The sequence below is a fragment of the Phodopus roborovskii genome, unplaced genomic scaffold, assembly GCF_943737965.1.
Source record: "Phodopus roborovskii unplaced genomic scaffold, PHOROB, whole genome shotgun sequence".
Lineage (NCBI taxonomy): Eukaryota > Metazoa > Chordata > Mammalia > Rodentia > Cricetidae > Phodopus > Phodopus roborovskii.
Genome location: NW_026126469.1, coordinates 8,578,483 through 8,599,811, shown reverse-complemented (window position 1 = coordinate 8,599,811; position 21,329 = coordinate 8,578,483). Strand labels below are relative to the sequence as shown.

Below are 21,329 nucleotides of genomic sequence, written 5' to 3'. Positions count from 1 at the left end.
ATTTAAATTGATGTTGGCCATATGCTTGCTGTAAATTGCCTTTATTATGTTTAGGTATGTCAATTTTATCCTTACTCTTTCCACAACTTTTATCATGAAGAGGTGTTGGATTTTTGTCAAAGGTTTTTTAGGCATCTAATGAAATGATCATGTGAGGTTTTTCTTCTTCTTCTTCTTCTTCTTCTTCTTCTTCTTCTCTTCTTCCTCTCCTCTCTCCTTCTCCTTCTCCTTCTCCTCCCTTCTCCCCCTCCCCCCCCCCCCCCCCCCCCCCCTCCTTCTTCTTCTTCTTCTTTTCTTCCAGTTTGTTTATATGGTGGATTACATTGGCTGATTTTTGTGTGTTGAACCATCCCTACATCTTTAGGATGAAGCCTACTTGATCATGGTGGATGACCTTTTTGATGTGTTTTTTGGATTTGCCAGTATTTTATTGAATATTTTCACATCCATGTGCTTGAGGGAAATTGATTTTTAATTCTCTTTCTTTGCTGAATCTTTCTGTGATTTGTGTATGAGGGTGACTATACCCTCATAAAATGAATTTGGAAATGTTCCTCTATTTCTATTTTGTGGAATAATTTAAGGAGTATTGACATTAGCTCTTCTTTGAAAGTCTGATAGAATTCTATTCTAAAACTTCTGGCCCTGGGCTTTTTCATTGGGGAGATTTTCAATGACTATTTCTACTTACTTAGGAGTTATAGATCTATTTAAATTTTTTATCTGATCTTGATTTAACATTGGTGAGTAGTATCTATTGAGAAAATTAACCATTTCTTTTAGATTTTCCAATTTTGTGGAGTATAGGTTTTAAAGTATGACCTACTGACTCTTTGGTTTTCCTTGGTGTCTGTTGTTATGCCCTCCTTTTCATTTCTGATTTTGTTAATTTTGATATTCTCTCTCTCTGTCTCTGTCTCTCTCTCTGCCTTTTAGTTAATTTATATAAGGGTTTGTCTTGTTGATTTTCTCAAAGAACCAACTCTTTGTTTCATTGATTCTTTGTATTGTCTCTTTGTTTTTATTTTATTATTTCCAGCCATCTACTGTTCTTAGGTATGTTTGCTTCTTTTTGTTCTGGAGCTTTTAAGTGTGCTGCTAAGTTGCTAATATGACATTGCTCCAATTTTTTATGTAAACACTTAGTGCCATGAACTTTCCTCTTAGCACTGCTTCCATTGTGTCCCATAGGTTTGGATATGTTGTGCATTTGTTTTCATTGAATTCTAGGAAGTCTTTAATTTCTTTTATTTCTGCTTTGACCCAGTAGTCATTCCGTAGTCAGTTGTTTGGTTTCCATGAGTCTGTAGGCTTTCTGTTATTTGTGTTGTTGAAATCCAGCTTTAATCTATGATGGTCTGGAGGATGCTGGAGGTTATTTCATTTTCTTGTATCTGTTGAGACTTGCCTTGTGACTGAGTATGTGATCAGTTTTGGAGAATGTTCCATGAGGTGCTAAGAAGAAGGTGTACTCTTTTGTTTGGGGGGGGAAGTGTATCTGTTAGTTCCATTTGGTTCATAACATCTATCAGTTCCAGTATTTCTTTATTTAATTCTGTCTGAATGACCTGTCCATTGGTGAAAGTGATATATTGAAGTCTTCCACTATCAATATGTGAGGGTAGATATGTGACTTAAGCGTTCATACTGTTTCCTTTACAAATGTGGTTGCTCTTGCATTCGGGGCATAGATGTTAAGAATTGAAAGATCATCTTTATGGATTTTTCCTTTAATGATTATGAGGTGTCCTTCCCTGTCTCTTTTAATTAGTTTTGGTTTAAAGTCTATTTTGTTAGATAACAGCTTGTTTCTTAGTTCTAAGTTGCTTGGAAAATATTTTTCTGGCCCTTTACTCTGAAGTAACATCTGTCTTTGATGCTGAGGTGTGTTTCTTGTATTCAGCAGAAGGATGGATCTTGTTTCGCATCCATACTGTTAGCCTATGTCTCTTTATTTGGGGAATTGAGTACACTGACAATGACAAATGATTGTTAATTTCCATTATTTTGTTGTAGTTGGTGGTGATGGGAGAAAAAAGAGTTTGTGTGTTTCCCTTCTTTGGATTATGCTTGTGTGAGATTATTTATTTCCTGAGTTTTCATGAATATAGCTAACCACCTAGGCTATGGTTTTCCTTCTAGTACCTTCTATAGGACTAGATTTGTGGATAGATGTTGTTTAAATTTGACTTTATTATAGATTATCTTGTTTTCTCCATCTACGGTGATTGAAAGTTTTGCTGAGTATAGTAATCTGTACTGGCATCCATGGTCTCTTAGAGTCTACAGGACGTATGTTCAGGCCCTTCTGGCTTTTAGACTATCTATTGAGAAACCAAGTTTAGTTCTGATATATCTGACTTTGTATGTTACTTGGCCTTTCTCCTTTGCAGCTTTTAATATTCTTTCTTTGTTCTGTATGTTTAGTGTTTTGATTATTATGTGGCAATGGAACTTTCTTTTCTGATCCAGTCTATTTGGTATCCTACATGTTTCCTGTACCTTTATAGACATGCCCTTCTTTAGGTTAGGAAAATTTTCTTTCATGATTTTGTTGAATATATTTGCTGGGGCTTTGAGCAGGGATTCATCTCCTTCTATTCCTATTGTTCTTAGGTTTGGTCTTTTCATAGTGTCCCAGGTTTCCTGGATGTCTTGTGTTAGGAATTCTTTATTAAATTTAAGATTTTCTTTGAAATAGATGTGTCTGCTTCTTTTACCATATCTTCAATGTCTGAGATTTTCTTTCCATATCTTACATTCTGTTGGCAATGCTTGCATCTGTAGTTCCTGTCCACTTACCTTTGTTTTCCATTTCCAGAATTCCCTCAGTTTATGTTTTCTTTATTGCTTCTATTTCCATTTTCAAGTCTTGAACAATTTTATTAGTTTCCTTCCTCTATTTGTACCCTCCTCCTTGGCTATCTTTAAGGGATGTATTCATTTCTTCCAAATTTTTGGTTGTTTTTTTTTTTTTTGTTTTGTTTTGTTTTGTATTTCTTTAAGAGATTTATTCCTTTCTATCATCTTCATCAAGTTGGTTTTAAGGTCATTTTTCTAGTGCTTCAGCTGTGGGTATTTTCAGGGCTTGCTGAGTAGGGTAACTGGGCTCTTGTGACATATTGCCTTAGCTGTTGTTGATTATGTTGTTACACTGGCTGGCATCTAGGCATCTGGGTTGAGGGTGATTATAGGTCTAGGTGCTGCTTTCTAAGTTTGTCTTTGTTGGATGGTTTCTTTGTTGGATTGTTCTTTGGTTTCTGTTTCCTCTTGGATGGAGTAGCCTGTGGTTCAGTAGAAGGTCTCCATTCAACTTAGAAGCTGGACTTCTGATAGCTTGTGGGTTTCTACTCAAGTTGGGATCTGGAGTTCTGGCTGCCAGTGTGGCCTCTAGTCCAGCCATAGGTCCTCCACTGGAGTTGGGGATCATAATATGGTAACAAGGAGACGAGGGCAGTTGGGTTTTTGCTGGGGGAGCACTGAGGGAGAGGGGGCGGTCTACAAGCAAAGGGCTTACCTGCGAGTCTGGTGGCATGCATGGCCCCTGGTGGGGCTTCCGAGAGAGTCATGGGTCAGGTTATGGTGACATGGAGAGGAGTGGCACTTGGGTGTAGCACCGAGGGAGTGAGGGAGGTCTGCAGACAGAGGGCTTACCTGGGGTTTTGTGTAAGTTTTTTTTTTTAATTCAGAAATTATTTTTTAGAAAAAGATAACAGCTGAGTTCAGTGAGCACGAAGTGTGAGCACAAAGTGTGACCTCGCAGCTTCCACCGTTAGCACTAACACTCTTGTTCCTGGTCACAAACTCCCACTTTTCAAAGCAGATTCTAGAGTCACATGGTTTCATCTGGAATAGTTCAGTCTTACCTCCAAGGTCACACTCATCATTAAGTGGAACACCAACACTACTGTCATGTTCAAATACAATGCTACTGCACTATTACCAAACATAAGCGACATTCACATTCCCCAGCTAGTCATGGATGCTCACTCTTTATTTGGATCACGTTCCCTCCGAACGCATACACTGTCATTATATCTCTTCAGTGTCTGTTAGTCTTCGGCCCCTTCCCTTCCTCAGCTAATATTTCCCCTACAGTCTTAGCTGCAGATAGGGTCATATATTCGGCATTTTCATTGGTTTGGGTTTCTTTTTACCCTATCAGTCTAAATCATTCTCTCATTTTAATGACTAGAAACAAGTTAAGCATCTTTATGTTGCGAACTAAACATGCATGTTTTTGGAAGTCATCCCTGAAACTCCACATATGTCAAAGCAAAAGCACCTCCCTCCCTTTACCTCAGCACCACACATTTATCTACGAAATATTTTGAATCCATCTTCTCACTTTCTGTCAGTCTCTGGAAGATCTGACATGCTTATCTCATTGCACATGTGAGACATTATGGGAAGGTCAAAAGGAACATGTCTGAATGTGGGTCACATGAACCCATTCTCCTGGAACAATACTAGTGGGATGCTCTGACCATCTCTATATCACACAGCATGTATTGTGTGCCCTGGCCAGAATATTCTGAGGAGCTAAAGAGAATGAGAAGGCTATGACCCTACTTTTAAAGAACTTAAACTCTAATCAGGTGTATACCATGGGGGGGGGGAACCTGGTGCAGGGAATTTAAAACACCTGGAGGCAAATGATCATATAGGAGTAGCATAGTATGACCAGATAGCCTGTGCTGAGAGATACCCAGGGAACCAGCAGCAGGTACACAGAAGAGAAAGCAAGTGTGAACAGCACAGAGAATGAGGGAGAGAGGGAAGAAATGTTTAGCTTGCTTCCTGGTCTGCTTACCTTTGAGATCACATCTCTGCATCTTTGGGTGAATGTGTCAGTGGATACTTCATCTTTAGTCCACCCCTTCCTAGATCTCCCTTGTCTACTTCACCTCCCTGTGGCTAACAAGATATTTCCAAGCACTATATTGACACTTGCTCCAAAATCCAAAACTTTTGAGACTTTACATATAAGTGGAAATGTCCACCTCTGATCTCATGTGTTAGATTGCAATTAAAATGGGATACACTAAAAATATTACCTAAAATTTCCTGAAGGCTGTGCATATAAGATATATGAGAAATATAATGTTACATTTAGACTTAGGTAACATCCTTAAAATATTCACATATGTATGTATGTTACCCCCTCACCCAAAAATACCTCAAATCTGAAATGTTCCTGGTTCCCAGCATTTGGGACAAAGGGTGATCCAGAAAATTCGACATCTTGAGGTCCTATGGCCCCTGCAGCTGCAACTATTTCATGTCACTATTACTAAGGACAAGGTCATTATGATTAAATGCATATAGCAGTATCTGCTGCCTAAGGGATGTCATATGTAAATGTTCACCAATAAAAGAAAAGAACAAGATATTTATTACATGTTTTCTGCATTCTGAGACCTATTGATTGCCATAGCCATTAATATTAATGACCACCCTAGAAGAAATAATCACAGTTTCCCGGACGGGGGAAAATGATCCCAGAAAGAAGTAACTTCTTTGACATCACAGGAGAGGTAGTGCATACCAAGAGTCTACCATGCCTAACTCTGCATTCAAAGGCCCTGCTCTAATTTTGGCTCCTCTGCCCATGACACCAGTTTTTAAGTTGTGTCCCGATGACGCTGAAAGAGACGCATGCCCTCCAGGGAATCTCACTTGTGACCTGGATGTCATGTGCTAGAGTCACTGCTCAGAGAGATCCAAAGCCAGGGGCCTCATTCTTTTCCCTTGCTTCACCTCTTCCCTAAGAAGTCATATGCTGTCCCTTAGAGGGTTAGCTGGCTGTAATGGCCTACACCCCAGTGCTGCCCAATCCAGGCTAAAAATGGTAGTAGCAGGATATCAGCCATGCTAATTCCTGGAAGATACTTCAGGCCTAACCTGTGTGTTTCTTGCAGTCATGTTTCGTCTCTATGACTCTGATGAAAATGGACTCCTGGACCAAGTGGTAAGCTTTCACTTTCAATAAAGCCCTACGATTTGAGGAAGAGGAAAGACAACAGAACACAGTGATGGAAGCATCCAAACTCCCCAGTTCTATCCTGACAGGAAATGTGGGTCTGACTAAGGGATGCAGATTATGAGCAAAGTTCCTTCCTGCTGTGTCCAAAGAGACAGCCCATAGAGCATGAACTTCAATTTTCCTTCTTCTGGACCTAAAAGCCTGGAACCACACCATCTTGGGATAGGGAGATATTTTCACATTTTCATCAAATGTAACTTCTCTACACACAGATTTCCCTTGAAATTTTCTTCTGGGACCCAGGGGTCAGGAGAAGGGGGGCAGGGAAGCAACAGGAACAGGGCAAGAGGAGAAGAGGAAAGTTCCTGGCGAGCTTCCGATCTACCCAAGCTTAAGAGCCTTCCCAGTCCTGTCTGTTCTGAACTCTGAACCCCCACCTCAGCCCTTCAGGAGGAGGCAATAACAGGTCAGGATCAGAAAGTGAGAGGAAGGCTAGAGAGGAAGAAAGTCCAAGAAAGAAGGAGGCCCTGGATCCAAGTCTTGTGGTCATGACTGACTGCCCAGGCTTATAAACAGTAAGGCTCTGAAACTGAAGTGTGTATGGCTGGCTGAAACCAGAAAAAGAAAGGAGGGAAAAGAGAGAGGGGGAGGATGGACAGAGGGAAGAAAGGAGAGAGGGACAGAAGGACACAGAGACAGAGGAAATAAATCCTCTAGGCCAATGAGCCATGCCAGCTCTCTCTGTCCTAGTCCCTTTGTGGTCTCTCCAGCATTGTTGCAATGGTGTGGGCTGTGGTCTTTGATGGGACAAACACAGACTCTGGCAGAACACAGCATATTTACTGAGGATCTCCATGATATCTGGTGCTACTCAGAGCACTGGGGATGCCTTATTGTAGCCAAATGGCAAAGTTCTTTTCCTTCTTGTAGCTTTCATTCTAGACCAGGCATCACTAGCAGCATATCTGTGGGTCTGGACATGGTGAGGCACACCTGTCATCTCAGCACTCAGGAAGCAGAGGTGGAAGAATCATTAGTACCTGTCTCAAAATAAAAGGGGCTGGGGTGGGGCTGGGAATATAGCTCAGCGATAGAGCATTTGCCTAGCCTAAGCCCTCGATTCAGTCCTAGCATTGCAAAAAATAAAACTGTAAGTATAAAATACATATATATATACTTGCACGCATATTGGGTAGATGTCTACAAAAAAAAAAAAAGGAAGTAGGAAACGTTGGAGGGAGTTGCTGCCTTCAGAAGGGTTGTCAAGGAAGGCATGCCTGGGGAAGCGACATCAGAACAGAGACTTGGAGGTGATATGGAGGCCAAGAGCCCTCTAGGTAGAGAACACTGAGTGCAAAGACCCTGGTGTGTGCCCAGGATGCTGGGGGACTAAGTGGAAACTGGGCTGGCTAGAGAGGAGCAAGTGAACGAATAGAGTGAAGAACCAAGGAGACCATAGACAGCATGCGTGAGTGGGGGCTGGGCGCCAAGCACGTGAGGTTTTACTGGGAATTGAAAGGGTTTCCTTTAACCTCTAGAGAAATGAGGAGACACCCAAAGTCATGAGAAGTGACATACTTGGATGTCTCAAGCATCGCTCTAGAGACCACATCAAGTAAGCTACAAGCAGGTACACCAGACAGAGACCCTAAGGAAATGATCAGGGCACAAAGCAATGGTAATCTTGGACATGATAGGAGTACTGCAGGTGGTAACTGGTTCAATCCAGAATATATTTTAAAGATAAAGTTGGGGGACAGAAACAAGTCTCAAAAGCATCCGCTGACTTGACTTCACCCCTAGAATCCCTGGTTGGTGAGGTCCCAGCTCCTTTGTGAACACTCTCCATGACTAAGAAGCCACTCCTCCATAATAGCTGTCCCACTGCTGGGAAGGAGCTGGACAGGGCTTCCTGGCTGCATGCCAGGCATGAATTTGCCAGACAACACACAACACACTGCTATGCCCTCCTTCCCCAACCCAGGAGGGAATCAAAATAGGCTAACTGTCCCATTGTCCCTTACATCCCTCCACTTCCTGCCACCCTCTGCCACTAACCAGGACAAGGGAAACACAAACTACACAATGGCCTTGTATTCAAAAGTGCCATCAAACCTTACACAAAGTTTCCCCCAACCCAAGGGGGCCCCATTCTGTATTGTTTCTCATTGGCTGTTTTAAATACACACAATGGACAAATTCCAGCTTGTCAACACCATTACTAAGACACAGCTTACAATAGACCCAGCCCATCCATCTCTTTACATATATAGATGTGGCCTGGCCAGGGTAGAAGAGGACCTACTTCTTCCTGAAGCTAGACCATTCTGTTTCTATTTGCACATGAGTCTGGTGCTCAGTTCCTGAACCCTAGGAGACTCACAAACTTTTCCACTGAAACATTGTACCCACTTCACTGTACTCATTCACTGCCTCTTCCTGTAGTTTTGCTGTGGGCTACTGTTTCCCTTTAAGCAAAGTACTATTTGTAAGAGACTGAAGGATGAGGATCACAAGTTCACATCCGGCATGAGATGGAAGAGGGGATGGAAAGGGAGAGAGTGAGACAGAGACAGAGACACATGCAGAGAGAATATATATCTGTGTCTGGGGTTGCAGAGATGACTCAGGGGCTAAGGATGACTACTGTTCAGTTCCTAGCACTCATGCTTGGTAGCTCACAATCACCTCACTTGCAGCTCCAGAGGATCTGATGGTCTTTTCTGGTCTCTGCAGAAACCTGTACTCACATGTGTACCACACAGACACACACACACACACACAGAATTAAATATAAAATATATCTTAAAAATAAAATAGCTGCTAAGGCTTAGCTTGCTTGACTTAACCCTAAATTCTGCATGATGGAAATAACACTTTCCAGTCTTTCTTTACATTGCCCACACAATCTCCTAAAACAATCTTATTGTGAACACCTTAGGTGGTAATCCATACATGAGATGCTAACTGTAATCCATACTAACTGTAATCCACACATAAGATGCTAACTGACACTGAATACTTCTCCAGCACAGTGTTTCTATGGGTCCCTCTATGCATTGACTCACCAGCATCTGGCACATTGGTAACATTTTCGGTACAGGTGGGTCTTGATGCCAAAGGGGTAATCCATCAGGCAAATAAGGCCTTAAAATTTCCCTATTCACCAAATTCTAGGCTCAGGGTTGACTATAATGCAAAGGAAAGAAGAGATGCCAGAATAAATGTAAATCACAGTGCTTGAGCCAAGACCAACACGGATGTGAACCTGACTCCAAAGGCAGACAGATCCCTGGCTGCTAAGATGTGGGGATGAGAGCAAGTGATAAGAACAGCAAAGAGAGGCCTGTCTTCACCTGCATTTACAGAAGTTATAGAAGAAAAGGAGAGGAGGGAAAGGAAAGGAGAGAGGGAGGGAAAGGAAGGAAGAGGAGGGAGGGAGGGAAGAAAGGAAGGAAGGAAGGAAGGAAGGAAGGAAGGAAGGAAGGAAGGATAAAAACAAGATTCAAGATTCCCTCTGGTTTTCAGGTCAAAGGACAGAATGATGGGGGGGGGGGACTTGGAGTCAGTGCTCCAGGTGCTCTGTGTAGCTCTGGCTTTCACATGCTCTGTAAGTATCTACTGTCCACTGGCCTTTGTGGTCAATACAAAAGAAACCCCCTGCCCTTGTGGGATGCCAGTGCATCGCATCAGCTTTTCCTCATGCCCCGCCCTGCCCACCTGCCCACCAGGTTTGATTTGGAGTCTTGCTCTTATTGTAATTAAAACCAAAACAAACAACAAACTTTGGGTTTCTCCCTTTGATGTTTTCTCTCCTGATATTTTCTAGGAGATGGATCAGATTGTGAACCAAATGCTGCATATTGCCCAGTACCTGGAGTGGGATCCCACTGAGCTCAGGCCTGTGAGTTTCTGTAAACGTAGTTCACTCCATAGAGAGCCTCCTGGAGAGAGTGGGGCACACCTGGGATGTGGGTGCAATGGTTGGATGCTTGCTGTGTGGTGCCCTCAGACCACCTTCCCAGCAGCTTCTTTGCAGCCCTGCACTTTGCCCTCCCATTTCTCCAACAGGAAAAATGCTTAAAGCAGCAGAAGGAAGTCTAGACATGGTAGAAACCGCAGCTTCCGCACCCTTCCTGCCAGGGGCACTTTTATAACAGGAATCCATAAATTAGAGCCGAAACAATTTGGGGGAAATTGTCAATCATCAGCTGCTAATGTTAGCTGCGCTGGTGCATGCTTCATACCAGGCATTAGACTCAACACTCTTGATGGGTTTCCTCACATCCTTGCTACAATGCTGTGAATACAGCAGTATTATTTCCGTTTTAAGAGAAGCAACCCAGAGCACAGAGAGCTAGAGTGAGCCACCTAAGGTCGGGGCCGGGCAGAGCTGGACATAGAACCCTGGTGTCCACACTGCTCGGTCCTTTGCCACTTTACTCACTCTGAATAAGAGGGGAAATGGAAGAAACAGAAAATATAACACAGGGCCAAAGGGAAAGCAGAGGCATCCAGAAATGAACAATTTTCCTTTGGATCCTACAGATACTGAAGGAGATGTTGCAAGGAATGGACTACGACAAGGATGGCTTTGTGTCTCTACAGGAGTGGGTCCATGGGGGGATGACCACCATCCCATTGCTGGTCCTCCTGGGAATGGATGACTCTGTAAGTCAGTAATCTTATGTTCAATAGCTCTGGATTCCGTATTGTTGCTAGTGTCTGCTCCAGGCTTCCTGATGGGCAAGCCATGCGCTCCAGGCTGGTTCCAGTATGCTCTGTATTTTCATCCCTTTTGCTTGTTCATGCCCCAAGTATATTCTCTCACCTGGAAAACCTTTGATGTACTATTATTAAGGGATTCTTTTTGTGTGCACACTGTAAGAGAACACCAAGCACTTACCTGCAAGACACATACTCCACCAGGCAAAAGAAATGTAAAGGAGAATCTCATGTTTTCACCAAGTTAGCTTTTAAGATGCTAGGAGAAGGACCAGTAAGATGGCTCTGCACATAAAGGCACTAACCACCAAGACTGATAACCCGAGTTCAATTCTCAGAACCCGCATGGCAAAAGAAAAGAATTAACTTCCTTCTCATCTGACCTCTACCTGCTCACCCCCTTGTAGCGCCTGTGCTACAATCTGTTCCACAAATCAGGCAAAGGCCTAGAGATTGAAATAAAGACAAGACAGCGGGTCATTCGCTCAATGGCAATGTCGGAACGCCAAATGCCAAATGCCGTTTATTGAGAGGAAAGAATGGGCTTAAATACCGACTTATAGCACAGTGGAAAATTACAGGAAATTTTAGGCTTAGCTCCTCTTGTCACGAGGTGTGTGTTGTCACGAGGTGTGTGTTGTCACGGGGTGTGTGTTGTCATGGGAAGAGTACCAACAAAAGCCTTGGGGCAAAGAGTTCTGGCCAACAGCTTCAGGCTAGCTCAAGGCACCTCAGGGGTTCATGCAGGGCCCTACACCCCCTCTGCCAATAGGTACGTGTAATTTTAAATCTTAAAAGTAAAAGAATTGTCGAAGGAAGGAAGGGAGTGGGAGAATGTGATCTGCTGTAGGGGCTGTCGTGTATGGACTCTGGTTTAGCAATCAAAACAGAAAAGGTAGGTCTTTTTATCCCAATTTGTATAGGTGGAAAACTGTGCAGAAGTAGATTATACCTTGATCCAAATTCCCCACACTTTCCAACACCATACACTTTAGACAGAGCATTTGGAGGGTATTTGACTTATCCCTAAAAAATAAGCAAGATTTTGAGACCTTACTCTGTTTTCTTTTTTGCAGGTGTGTGTGTGTGTGTGTGTGTGTGTGTGTGTGTGTGTGTGTGTGTGTGAAGTCAAAAGCCTCACGCATGCTGGGTGAGCACTCTGCCACTGGTCTGTATCTCCATCTTATTTTGCTTTTTATTCTTGAGTCAAAGTCTCGCTCATTTGCACAGACTGGCCTTGTATCCCAGGATTTCTCTGTAGCCCAGGCAGGTCTTGTTGCTTGAACCTGTGGTCCTTCTGATTCAGTGTCCAGAGTAGCTAGGTTTACAGGCCTGCATACTGGGCCTGGCTTCGTAACATGTTCTGACTCTTGGGCTTGTACATGATGTTGCTGGAAGAGTCCTCTGTGATTCTTGTTTTATCCCATTTATTATACAAACGGAGGCTGGTGGGGTAAAGACCGGCCAAAGGCACAAACCTAAGCAGAGGCCCAGCCAGGACACTCAGGTACATTGGGACCTTCATGTAGTGGCCTCTCCCTGAGGGGCTATACATACAAGAAGCCACATGAGCTCAAAGAAGCGATGTAGGCTGCTGCCGATGCTCTCTTGGCTCTGGAGCAAGGGGGAAGCTAGGCTTGGTTGCTGTCCTACTACACTGTTGTTGCTTTGTTTTGTTCTCATTGAGGGGGAAAAAACAGGCACCTTTTGAGCACAAGGAACCAATTTCTGTTCCCCTCCCTCCATTGACTGTGCTAATGGTCAATGAACCCCAACATCTTGCATGGAAAGCACCCACATTTCTAGAGGCAGCAGGTAAAGCCTGTGTATTTCTTCAATATCCTGTCCAATGTCCCCTTCAAATACCAAATCAGCCTTGAGCAAAACTAGAATTCACATTACAAAACATGGAAAACAGAAAATAAATGTAAATTTCAATGATATTAATCAAAATCTTTCTAAGTCTGTCAGAACTGTGTGCTAAACAAGTTTTTTTAGTGAATGATATCCAGCCTCTAGAGAAAGCCCCACCAATGTCTTGAATGGCCTGCTGCTTTCTTGCCATTTTCACTCACAGATATGACCCCTGGGAATGCTGGGCTCTCTACACAGAGCATGCAAACCATCTGTCTCCTGGAGCAATGGGGCAAAACCTGGCCAGAAATGAACAGGCCACACGATGGTGCTATAACCCAAGCAGAAGCTTGACTTGAGTCCCCCTCAGCCCATTTGCTTCTTAGAGCTGAGGGTTTGATGGGGAGGAGAGGGAGTTTCCAGATAAAATGCTGGTTCTCTAGCTGGTGAATAAGCAGGTCTGCTGACAGAGAGCTACACTTCCTTCTGTCCAGGAAATCCTTGTAGATTGGTGGAGAAAAGTGCACAGGCTACTGTCACCTGTGGCACTGGCCTGGTTACAGAATTCCTGAGACTGCTCGATTTTGTCTTTTTATCCGTATACTAGTAATACATTTACCCTCTTCCACTACTTTTGTGCCCCCTAGTATTCAGTACAGATTTGGATCTGGCAGGGGACTGGAGTAACATTCATCATCATCACCATCACCATTATAAGCCCTTGGAGCACTATCTGCCAAAGGGATGAATACATTGGTCTTTTTTATGAATTGGATGCTGAACTGCAGGCCTCTGGGTAAAGGGACCTTAACTCGGTACAACTCAGGTTTTAAAGAGGGTTTTGAAGTAGTAAGAAGTCAAAAATTGGGGTAACAGATAAGAATTTGACAAAGAGGGCTGGAGAGATTGCTCAGAGGTTAAGAGCAATGGCTGCTCTTGCAGAGGACCTGAGTTCAATTCCCAGCAACCACATGGTGGCTTCCAACCATCTGTATTGAGATGTGGTGCCCTCTCTGGACTGCAAGAATACATGCAGACAGAACACTGCATACATACTAAATAAATAAATCTTTTTTTGAAAAAAGAGTTTGACAAAGAATATGGACTACAAAGATCATAATCTAAGCTCACAATGTAGGGCTGACCACAGCAAGCAGTACAAAGGCATGGACACCCAGATAGATGTAAGGACTGGACTCCACATTCCCGATCACACATCCAAGGATAACTTTCCAGCCATAGTTTTCACCGTCCTTCAGGCTGCACCCAGTGCTGCTCACAATGGAGAACCTTCAGTAGGCAGGATGCCCCCAAAGCCAGACTGAAGCCAGGTGGTGTGCCAGGGACTGGAACATGGATGACCTGTCGTGCCAGGGAAAATGTGACCATGTGAAGCATTGCTCATACATGTTGTGACTGAGAATAGTTTTGTCCCTGAGCTACTCGGGAGAAAAACATTTGTTATCTCCATAGCTCTCACTTAGTATTGTTGTTGCTTTAGTTGGGTGTATTTATTTACATGGAATGGGGCTTTCTACACACATGGTGACATGGTATACTTGTAGAGGTCAGAGAACAACAGCCTTTAAGAGTTACCCTTTCTCTGCATTGTGTCAAATGAAGGCTATCAAGTGCCTCAACCCACTGAGCCATCTCACCAGCCCTTACTTCAGTATTTTTATCTGTTTGCAGAAAGTTGGTATAAGCACACACAGGGTGCACGCGCACGTGTGTGTGTGTGTGTGTGTATGTATGTGTGTGTGTGTGTGTGTGTGTGTAGGCTCACACACATAAAATAAAATAAATCTAAATAATTTTACGTTGGTATAAGTACATTATTAGCATTATTAGCTGGGCGGTGGTGGCAGCGCATGCATTTAGTCCCAGCACTGGGGAGGCAGAAGAAGGCAGATCTCTGAGTTTGAGGCCAACCTGGACTACAAAGTGAGTTCCAGGACAGCCAGAGCTACACAGAGAAACCCTGTCTCAAAAAAACATGTTATTTTTACTAAGCCATTTGTTCTTAATTATAATGCTAGTCTATACTCACAAGAGAAATTTCAGAAGATACTAAAGAAATCAGAAACTAGAGGGGGAAAGCCAAATACCCTGCTCCAGATATAGCTAACTTGGGTTAACAGGTGCATGAAATCTTCTACCATTATATCTTCAAATACCTTTTATTTGTTTGTTTGCTTGCTTGTCTATTTGTTTTTTGAGGCAGAGTCTTTCTAAAAAGCCCTGGCTGTCCTGGAACTCACTCTGTAGACCAGGCTGGCCTCAAACTCAGAGAGGTCCATCTGCCTCTGCTTTCAATGCTGGGATTAAAGGCATGTGCCACCACAACAGCTTCCCATTAAATGTCTTATTATTTACAACTGAAATCATAATACAGTATCAAATTTGTATTTTGATTTTTTTATTATATCATGATCAAATTCCTATGCCACTGGATGCTTTTATAAATATCTCTTTGATAGCTACCTAGTATTAATTATATGGCTGTACTACAATTTTAGTGATTTGGAGATCATTAGGATATTTCTAGCTCTTCACTATTTGAAATAATGTTGTGTCTGACTAGCACAGAAATGCTCAACTGTTTTCTCAAAAGTTATCTCTTTAGACTAGAGTCCAAGGAAGGATGCTGGCAACTCAAAGATTGCAATCATTAAAGACTCTTTAGATAGACAGGTGAGGTAGGTAGGTAGGTAGATAGATAGATAGATAGATAGATAGATAGATATGTATATACATACATACATACATACATACATACATACATACATACATACATAGGCAGATAGAGGGATAGGCAGGTAGTCAGGTAAACAGACAGGCAGGCAGGCAGACAGACAGACAGACAAAAAGATAGGCAGATAGACAAACAGATAAATAAGCAGGTATATAGACAGACAGGCAGATAAATGATAGATAGCAGATAAGTAGGGAAATAGGCAGGCAGACAGACAGACATATCAAGTTGCTCTTCCCTTTATACTTTGGGCATCTAGGTAGGAGAGGGCTTATTTAGCTCCTCCCCCCCTTCATTCAGATGCAGTCTCCCTTTGCATGTGCTAATTTTAGAAAACACACACTAAGAATTTGTTAATGAATCTGAGTAACTTATCTTCCAAGTTTGAGAAGAGAACATTTCTTAGAGACAATAAGCAGCAGCATGAGGCAGCCTCTGGCTTCTGAGTGAGGTACCAGCTCCATGTCTCACATCCCTTACCTCTACAGGGCTCCAAAGGGGATGGGAGGCATGCCTGGACTCTGAAGCATTTCAAGAAGCCCACTTACTGCAACTTCTGCCACATCATGCTGATGGGTGTTCGGAAGCAAGGCCTGTGCTGCATTTGTGAGTAAATGTCCCCCAAGCCTATCTGTCCTCTTGGGTTGTCTGCTTTGCACTCAGTAGTTGAACATTCCAGGGAAAGGCTAGTCATTTGTTTCCCAGGGGTAAGGTCACCTCTAATATTTCAACAGCAGGGCCGCTGTGCCCTGCTTTGGGTCTAGCTGAGTCAAATGGACAAGATGTTTGGTGTTGCTGGAGTCCCAGACCACTGGTCTTCTAGAAAAAAAAAAAAATGTAAAAGTTCTTACAGAAGTTTAAAAGCACCTCATACTAATTGCAATTGTGTTTCCAGCCAATGTTCATTTCATGTGTGTTTAGAGGCGCTTTCTAATTAGTTAAGAACATGCTCTATATTCTAGAAGTGCAATGGAAGATAATATTGTATGTTTACTTCATTTTGTAGTCTGTTTAGTAAAACTGGAGGGGAAAGCAGAAATATAATCACAAATGAGGGATTATATCAGTACTAAGAAAGTGAACACAGAAAGAAATGGAGGGAGAGGGAGAGGAAGAGGTGATTTGGGAGAGGGGGGCAAAGAGCAAGAGGAGATGAATGGGGCTAAAGCCAGGGGCTTCAGAGGAGCCAGAGAATGGGGTACACTGAGCCTGCTAGCCACCTCATGGCCGGATAGCAGACACCAACTGGAACCCAAGGAGGGGGCAGCCTGAAGAATAGGTCCACCCATTCAAACATCAGCTTATCAACATATTCTCATTCCTGTTAAGTGTGAGACCTCTGGTCCTTGGCTATTTGCATAATCACAGTTACAACAACAACAACAAATTATGGAATACTCAATCTGACTGTGCACTTGGTGCTGCACACAAATGCCTCACTTAATACTGCAAAAATCCCTGCCCAGGAAAGAGAAAGATAAGCTACCGTGTGCACATCAACAGAGGATCCTGAATTTCTTATTTCCTTCTCTCTCTCTCTCTCTCTCTCTCTCTCTCTCTCTCTCTCTCTCTCTCTCTCTGTGTGTGTGTGTGTGTGTGTGTGTGTGTGTGTGTGTGTGTGTGTGAGTGAGTGTGTGTGTGTGTGTGCTTGGCCTTTGGTTTTGAGACAGGGTTTCTCTGTATAACAGCTCTGACTATCCTGGAACTCACTTTGTAGACCAGGATGGCCTCGAACTCACAGAGATCTGCCTGCCTCTGCCTCCTGAGTGATGAGATCAGAGGCATGCAACACCACTTCCCAGTTGGTCCTGAATTTCTAAAGGGCAAAACACTTACTCAAGATGGTGTGGGTTGTGCCCAATTGCATCCATCAGCCCAGTGGCCACAGCCTTTCTGTTCACTCACAGGCACCCTGACATACAATGCTGGGGATCTATGTTTCACACTGCTCCTTCTGAGGTCACTTTTCTGCACGGTCACTGCCATCAGAGGAAGGTAGTGTGAAGAACTGAGAGGTGGCTGCAGGCTGCTCAGAGAACAACAGCACAGTGTTAGATTTCCTCTGGGCCAGGCCAACTCTATACACCTCTTCCTTGCTGACCACCCAGAAGGAGAAACAAGCCTTCACTGAAGTATGTGCACCGGGGAAGGGAGTCTGGATCATTCCATGGTGGCATTCATAGCACTGTCCTTTTTCTTTTTTCCAGACTGTAAATATACTGTCCACCAACGCTGTGTTTCCAAAAACATTCCTGGATGCGTGAAAACATACTCCAAAGCCAAAAGGAGTGGCGAGGTTGGTGATACCTATTGGCTCTTTCTACTGCATGTTGCCTCGGGGACAACATGGCCATCATCACAGATTCCTAGGCAGGAAGGGGATTTGAGAGATTTCTCTAGTTCCTTCTCTGCCTCAAAGACCACCCCTAGGCCATCCCACTCATCCATCAATCCATTCAGCATCTCCCTGAGGCCCACTGCATGCCAGGTGCTATGCCAGGACATCCATAGGTTATGAGAAATGGTATCCAATCCACTCAAATGCTGCCCAGGCTATGGAGACAGATGGACATGTGAGCATAGTGCAAATACATAGTCGTGACGTGAGTGCTGTTATAATCTGGCCATGCCGAAGTGCAGCTCAGGCTTGAAAGAAAAAGTTTGCAAAGGAAGTGGCACTTGCTTTGTTCTTGGAACGTGGGGAGCTTCATAGGGCATGAAAGAGGGCAGAGCATTCTAGCAGAAGGGAGCTCCAGTATGCAAGCATGGAGACATGGCCTGGACTTGGTTTGGAATAGCTGGGTAGGAAGATGATTACAGGGGAGAACAAGGAGCTGTGAGCACAAGGTGATGAGGCCCTACCTAGAGGACAGTTTGGGAAACCCGCTCCGGATTAGAAAGCAATCAAATGTCGGGGAGAAGCTTCAGGCATGAAGAAATGGTGAACTGCTAAATACATGACTTTCTGAGGCTGGTATAGGAGAGAAGCAGGGGGGGGGAGCATTTTTCCAGCAGTCATGGCAGAAGGTAGCACTGCCCCAAAGCAGAGCAGATTGGATCTGTTTCCATCCACCCTTTAGGACTGGTTGTAACAAAGGCAGAGCAGGCAAAGGAAGGAAGGGAGGAAGGAAGGAAGGAAGGAAGGAAGGAAGGAAGGAAGAGAAGGAAGGAAGGAAGGAAGGAAGGAAGGAAGGAAGGAAGGAAGGAAGGAAGGAAGGAAGGAAGGAGTGTGAAAGGCAGCTGAGAGGCACAGCTCCAGGTAGATACACAGGAAGAGGTGGGCAATGGCTCCCAGGGTCTTCTAACCAGTGGGTGGTGTCATTTGCTGAGCCTTACCCTGGAATTAGATTACCCTTGAAACTGGGGAAGACCATCTGCATTGCTGCAGGGGAGATGTAGCTGAGGAATGAGAGAGGGTGAGAAGGTGGGATGGCCCGCAGCCCACCCACAGAAGGCCCCCTGGGGGAAGGCTCCTCAGAGGACTCCTCATATGCATGCCCCGCGACCACTGCATGACCTCTTGTCTCCTCTTTCCACACCACTCCTCATCCACACCTGTCCATGCCTGCCTTCCATCCGAACACACAGTGGGCCTCCTATGCCTGGAGAAGCCAGTGACTGGAGCGCCAGGAGAGCACACCCTGTGAGCCTGCAGGGACAGCACAAGTCTCTTACCACTTCTTCAGACAACAGACGGAGGGGGGCAACACTGGACTGAGACAGCCACCCTGTCAAAAGACCCAGCTGTGGGTCCCTGTGTGACTAGTCACCACCCTTGGAACCTAATGCCAGTCTCTTACCTCTCTGAAGCCTCAACTGTCCCTCTGCAAAATGGAAACAGTAATCTCAGCGCATATTCAGTGTGGCCGTGTAGGTGACAGATTCACAAAGTGACTTCTTTGTACCTTCAGTGATGCAGCTGGAGGTGGGAAGACACAAGCCAAGTGTGGCACATCTTTTGGATAGTGTCACACAACTATGAAGTAATTTAAGATATGTGCTCTTGTGTAATGCAAATAGGATAATACCACGCAGACATTTTCCAAGTTTCTAATATAGTTTTTGAAGCCGAGCACTTCAAGATATGTGCCCCTTTTTCACATCTTTTCTCTTCTGTAGTTCAGGGCACCTTGGGGGAAAGTCCTGAGTTCTGTAGGACTCCAGGGAGAGAGATCTGAGAACAGAGGCTCCCAAGCAGTGGGTCAGAGGTTCCCATTTTGCTAGAGACATGCTGGCGGCATTTCCCTCCCAGGTATTTGCTCCATCCAGATGGTCAGGGAATGTGTGTGAAAGGACCCAATCCCAGAGACTCGTTTATTGGGAGCGTGGGCTGAGTGTTAGGACCTGTAGGGAACCCCCAGGTGAGTGTAATAGACAGCTGAGCGTGAGGGGAAGTGCAGCAGGGAAGACCGCACCTTTTCACTGCATTCTCCCAGAATCCCAGAGGTGCCTCATGCTAGTGCCTAAAGACTCAGAGAGGTTCCGAAAGCCACCAAAGGCACTCTGCTGTGAGGTGAAAAATGGGTGACTCCCATAGATTCTGTCTGCACCCCAGCCCTCTGGCTTCCCCTGTACCACACTGCCTCCCAGAAAAGGACCCCCATGAAGACCTGGCTAGCCAGTGAGTTCTACAAGGCAAAGGGACAGTAGGAGAGATGCTTGCCTGCCGGGGTGAGAGCTGGTACAGGCGTTTAATCTGCTTTGTTTAGCACGGTGGCCAGGCAGGGAGGAACTCTGCATCCAAAGATCTTCCACTACTGAGGAAACAGGGCCCTCTGGGCTCCTCGCCCCTCCCAGTTCTTTGCACCCTGGGCCCAGGGGCATGGTTCCACAGCTTTCCCTGGTATCCTTCCCTTCCCTCCCACAGGTGATGCAGCACGCGTGGGTGGAAGGGAACTCCTCCGTCAAGTGTGACCGGTGCCACAAAAGTATCAAGTGCTACCAGAGTGTCACCGCGCGGCATTGCGTGTGGTGCCAGATGACGGTGGGTCAGTGCCCAGGGCGGCCCAACTTCTTTTCAGTGTGGGATTTGTTCGAGCTATATATAGCCTGGATCAGTGAGCACCCCTCCAGAGGGCAAGTGTAGAGCGAAGGAATAAGGCAAAGAGGGACCCAGAACCCCGTTTTTGCCTCTCAGCCTCCAATGACTCCTCAGGTTGCCCAGAGAGAGGGGCTGCTGAAGAAGTCGGCTAACCTACTGCCTACATGACCAGCCCCTGGGAGCGGCAGGCTAGCCTGAGAACTCTCCTTTGCCTGAGGTTGGGGTACCTGCAGACTGCAGCAAGGATTAGATACTAGAAAGCTCACTCTCCACACATTAGAGTTAAAACTTGGCTCAAAGGCACGTTCCTCTCAGTAGCACCCTGCCTGGCCCAGAGGCCTGAGTCCAGAGCTTTCTGAACATGACAGGTGCCATGGGGCTACCCAACCTGCATCCCAAAGCTAATTGTGGGCAGTGTCTTTTGCTCCCTGGCTAGGCAACAGTCCTAAAGAGGAGGCTTGCCCAAGCCACACAAAGGGAACACAAAATGGTTCAGTTGACTCCATACTCCAGCCTCCCATGGTTTTATTCTCAGAGCCAGCCTTCCTTCTGAGTGTATAATCCAGGGGCATGCATGTAGAATCCACACAGAGGGCCACACTTGGAGGGTAGCTCTTGGTCTCATTTCTATGACCCTGGCAGACATACCACATGTTCACACACATACTCAACAATCCCTTCAAAGCCAAAGCTGGCAGTGCTCCAAGACTCGGGGACACTAGACAGCGTGCTTCCCCAAAAAACCTCTGCACCCACCTTCCTGATGTTTCTTCAGTCACTTCTGCTCATCCTCATCTCCATTTTTTCCCCCAGTTTCACCGCAAATGTGAATTATCGACGGTGTGTGATGGTGGAGAACTCAAAGACCACATTTTGCTGCCTACCGCCATATGCCCCATCACCCGAGTAAGTGGTCCTGCCCCTACCAGGGCTCTGGCTTTTCTAGACTCCAGAGCTTTGCAATCCTC

General features: G+C 44.8%; 1 protein-coding gene across 4 annotated transcripts in view; it reads left to right on the top strand.

Annotated features, from left to right (window-relative positions):
* The window catches only part of Dgkg (diacylglycerol kinase gamma), a 193,012-nt gene that overhangs the window by 69,077 nt on the left and 102,606 nt on the right, over positions 1 to 21,329 (top strand). For 3 of the 4 annotated variants that reach the window (XM_051191207.1, XM_051191210.1, XM_051191209.1), the window contains 7 exons: positions 5,922 to 5,971; positions 9,816 to 9,890; positions 10,535 to 10,657; positions 15,809 to 15,926; positions 17,528 to 17,616; positions 20,188 to 20,304; positions 21,175 to 21,267. In XM_051191207.1, coding sequence (XP_051047164.1) covers positions 5,922 to 5,971; positions 9,816 to 9,890; positions 10,535 to 10,657; positions 15,809 to 15,926; positions 17,528 to 17,616; positions 20,188 to 20,304; positions 21,175 to 21,267 — 665 coding nt within the window. The remainder of the gene's footprint in view (positions 1 to 5,921; positions 5,972 to 9,815; positions 9,891 to 10,534; positions 10,658 to 15,808; positions 15,927 to 17,527; positions 17,617 to 20,187; positions 20,305 to 21,174; positions 21,268 to 21,329) is intronic. The other variant, XM_051191208.1, reaches the window with a different exon arrangement.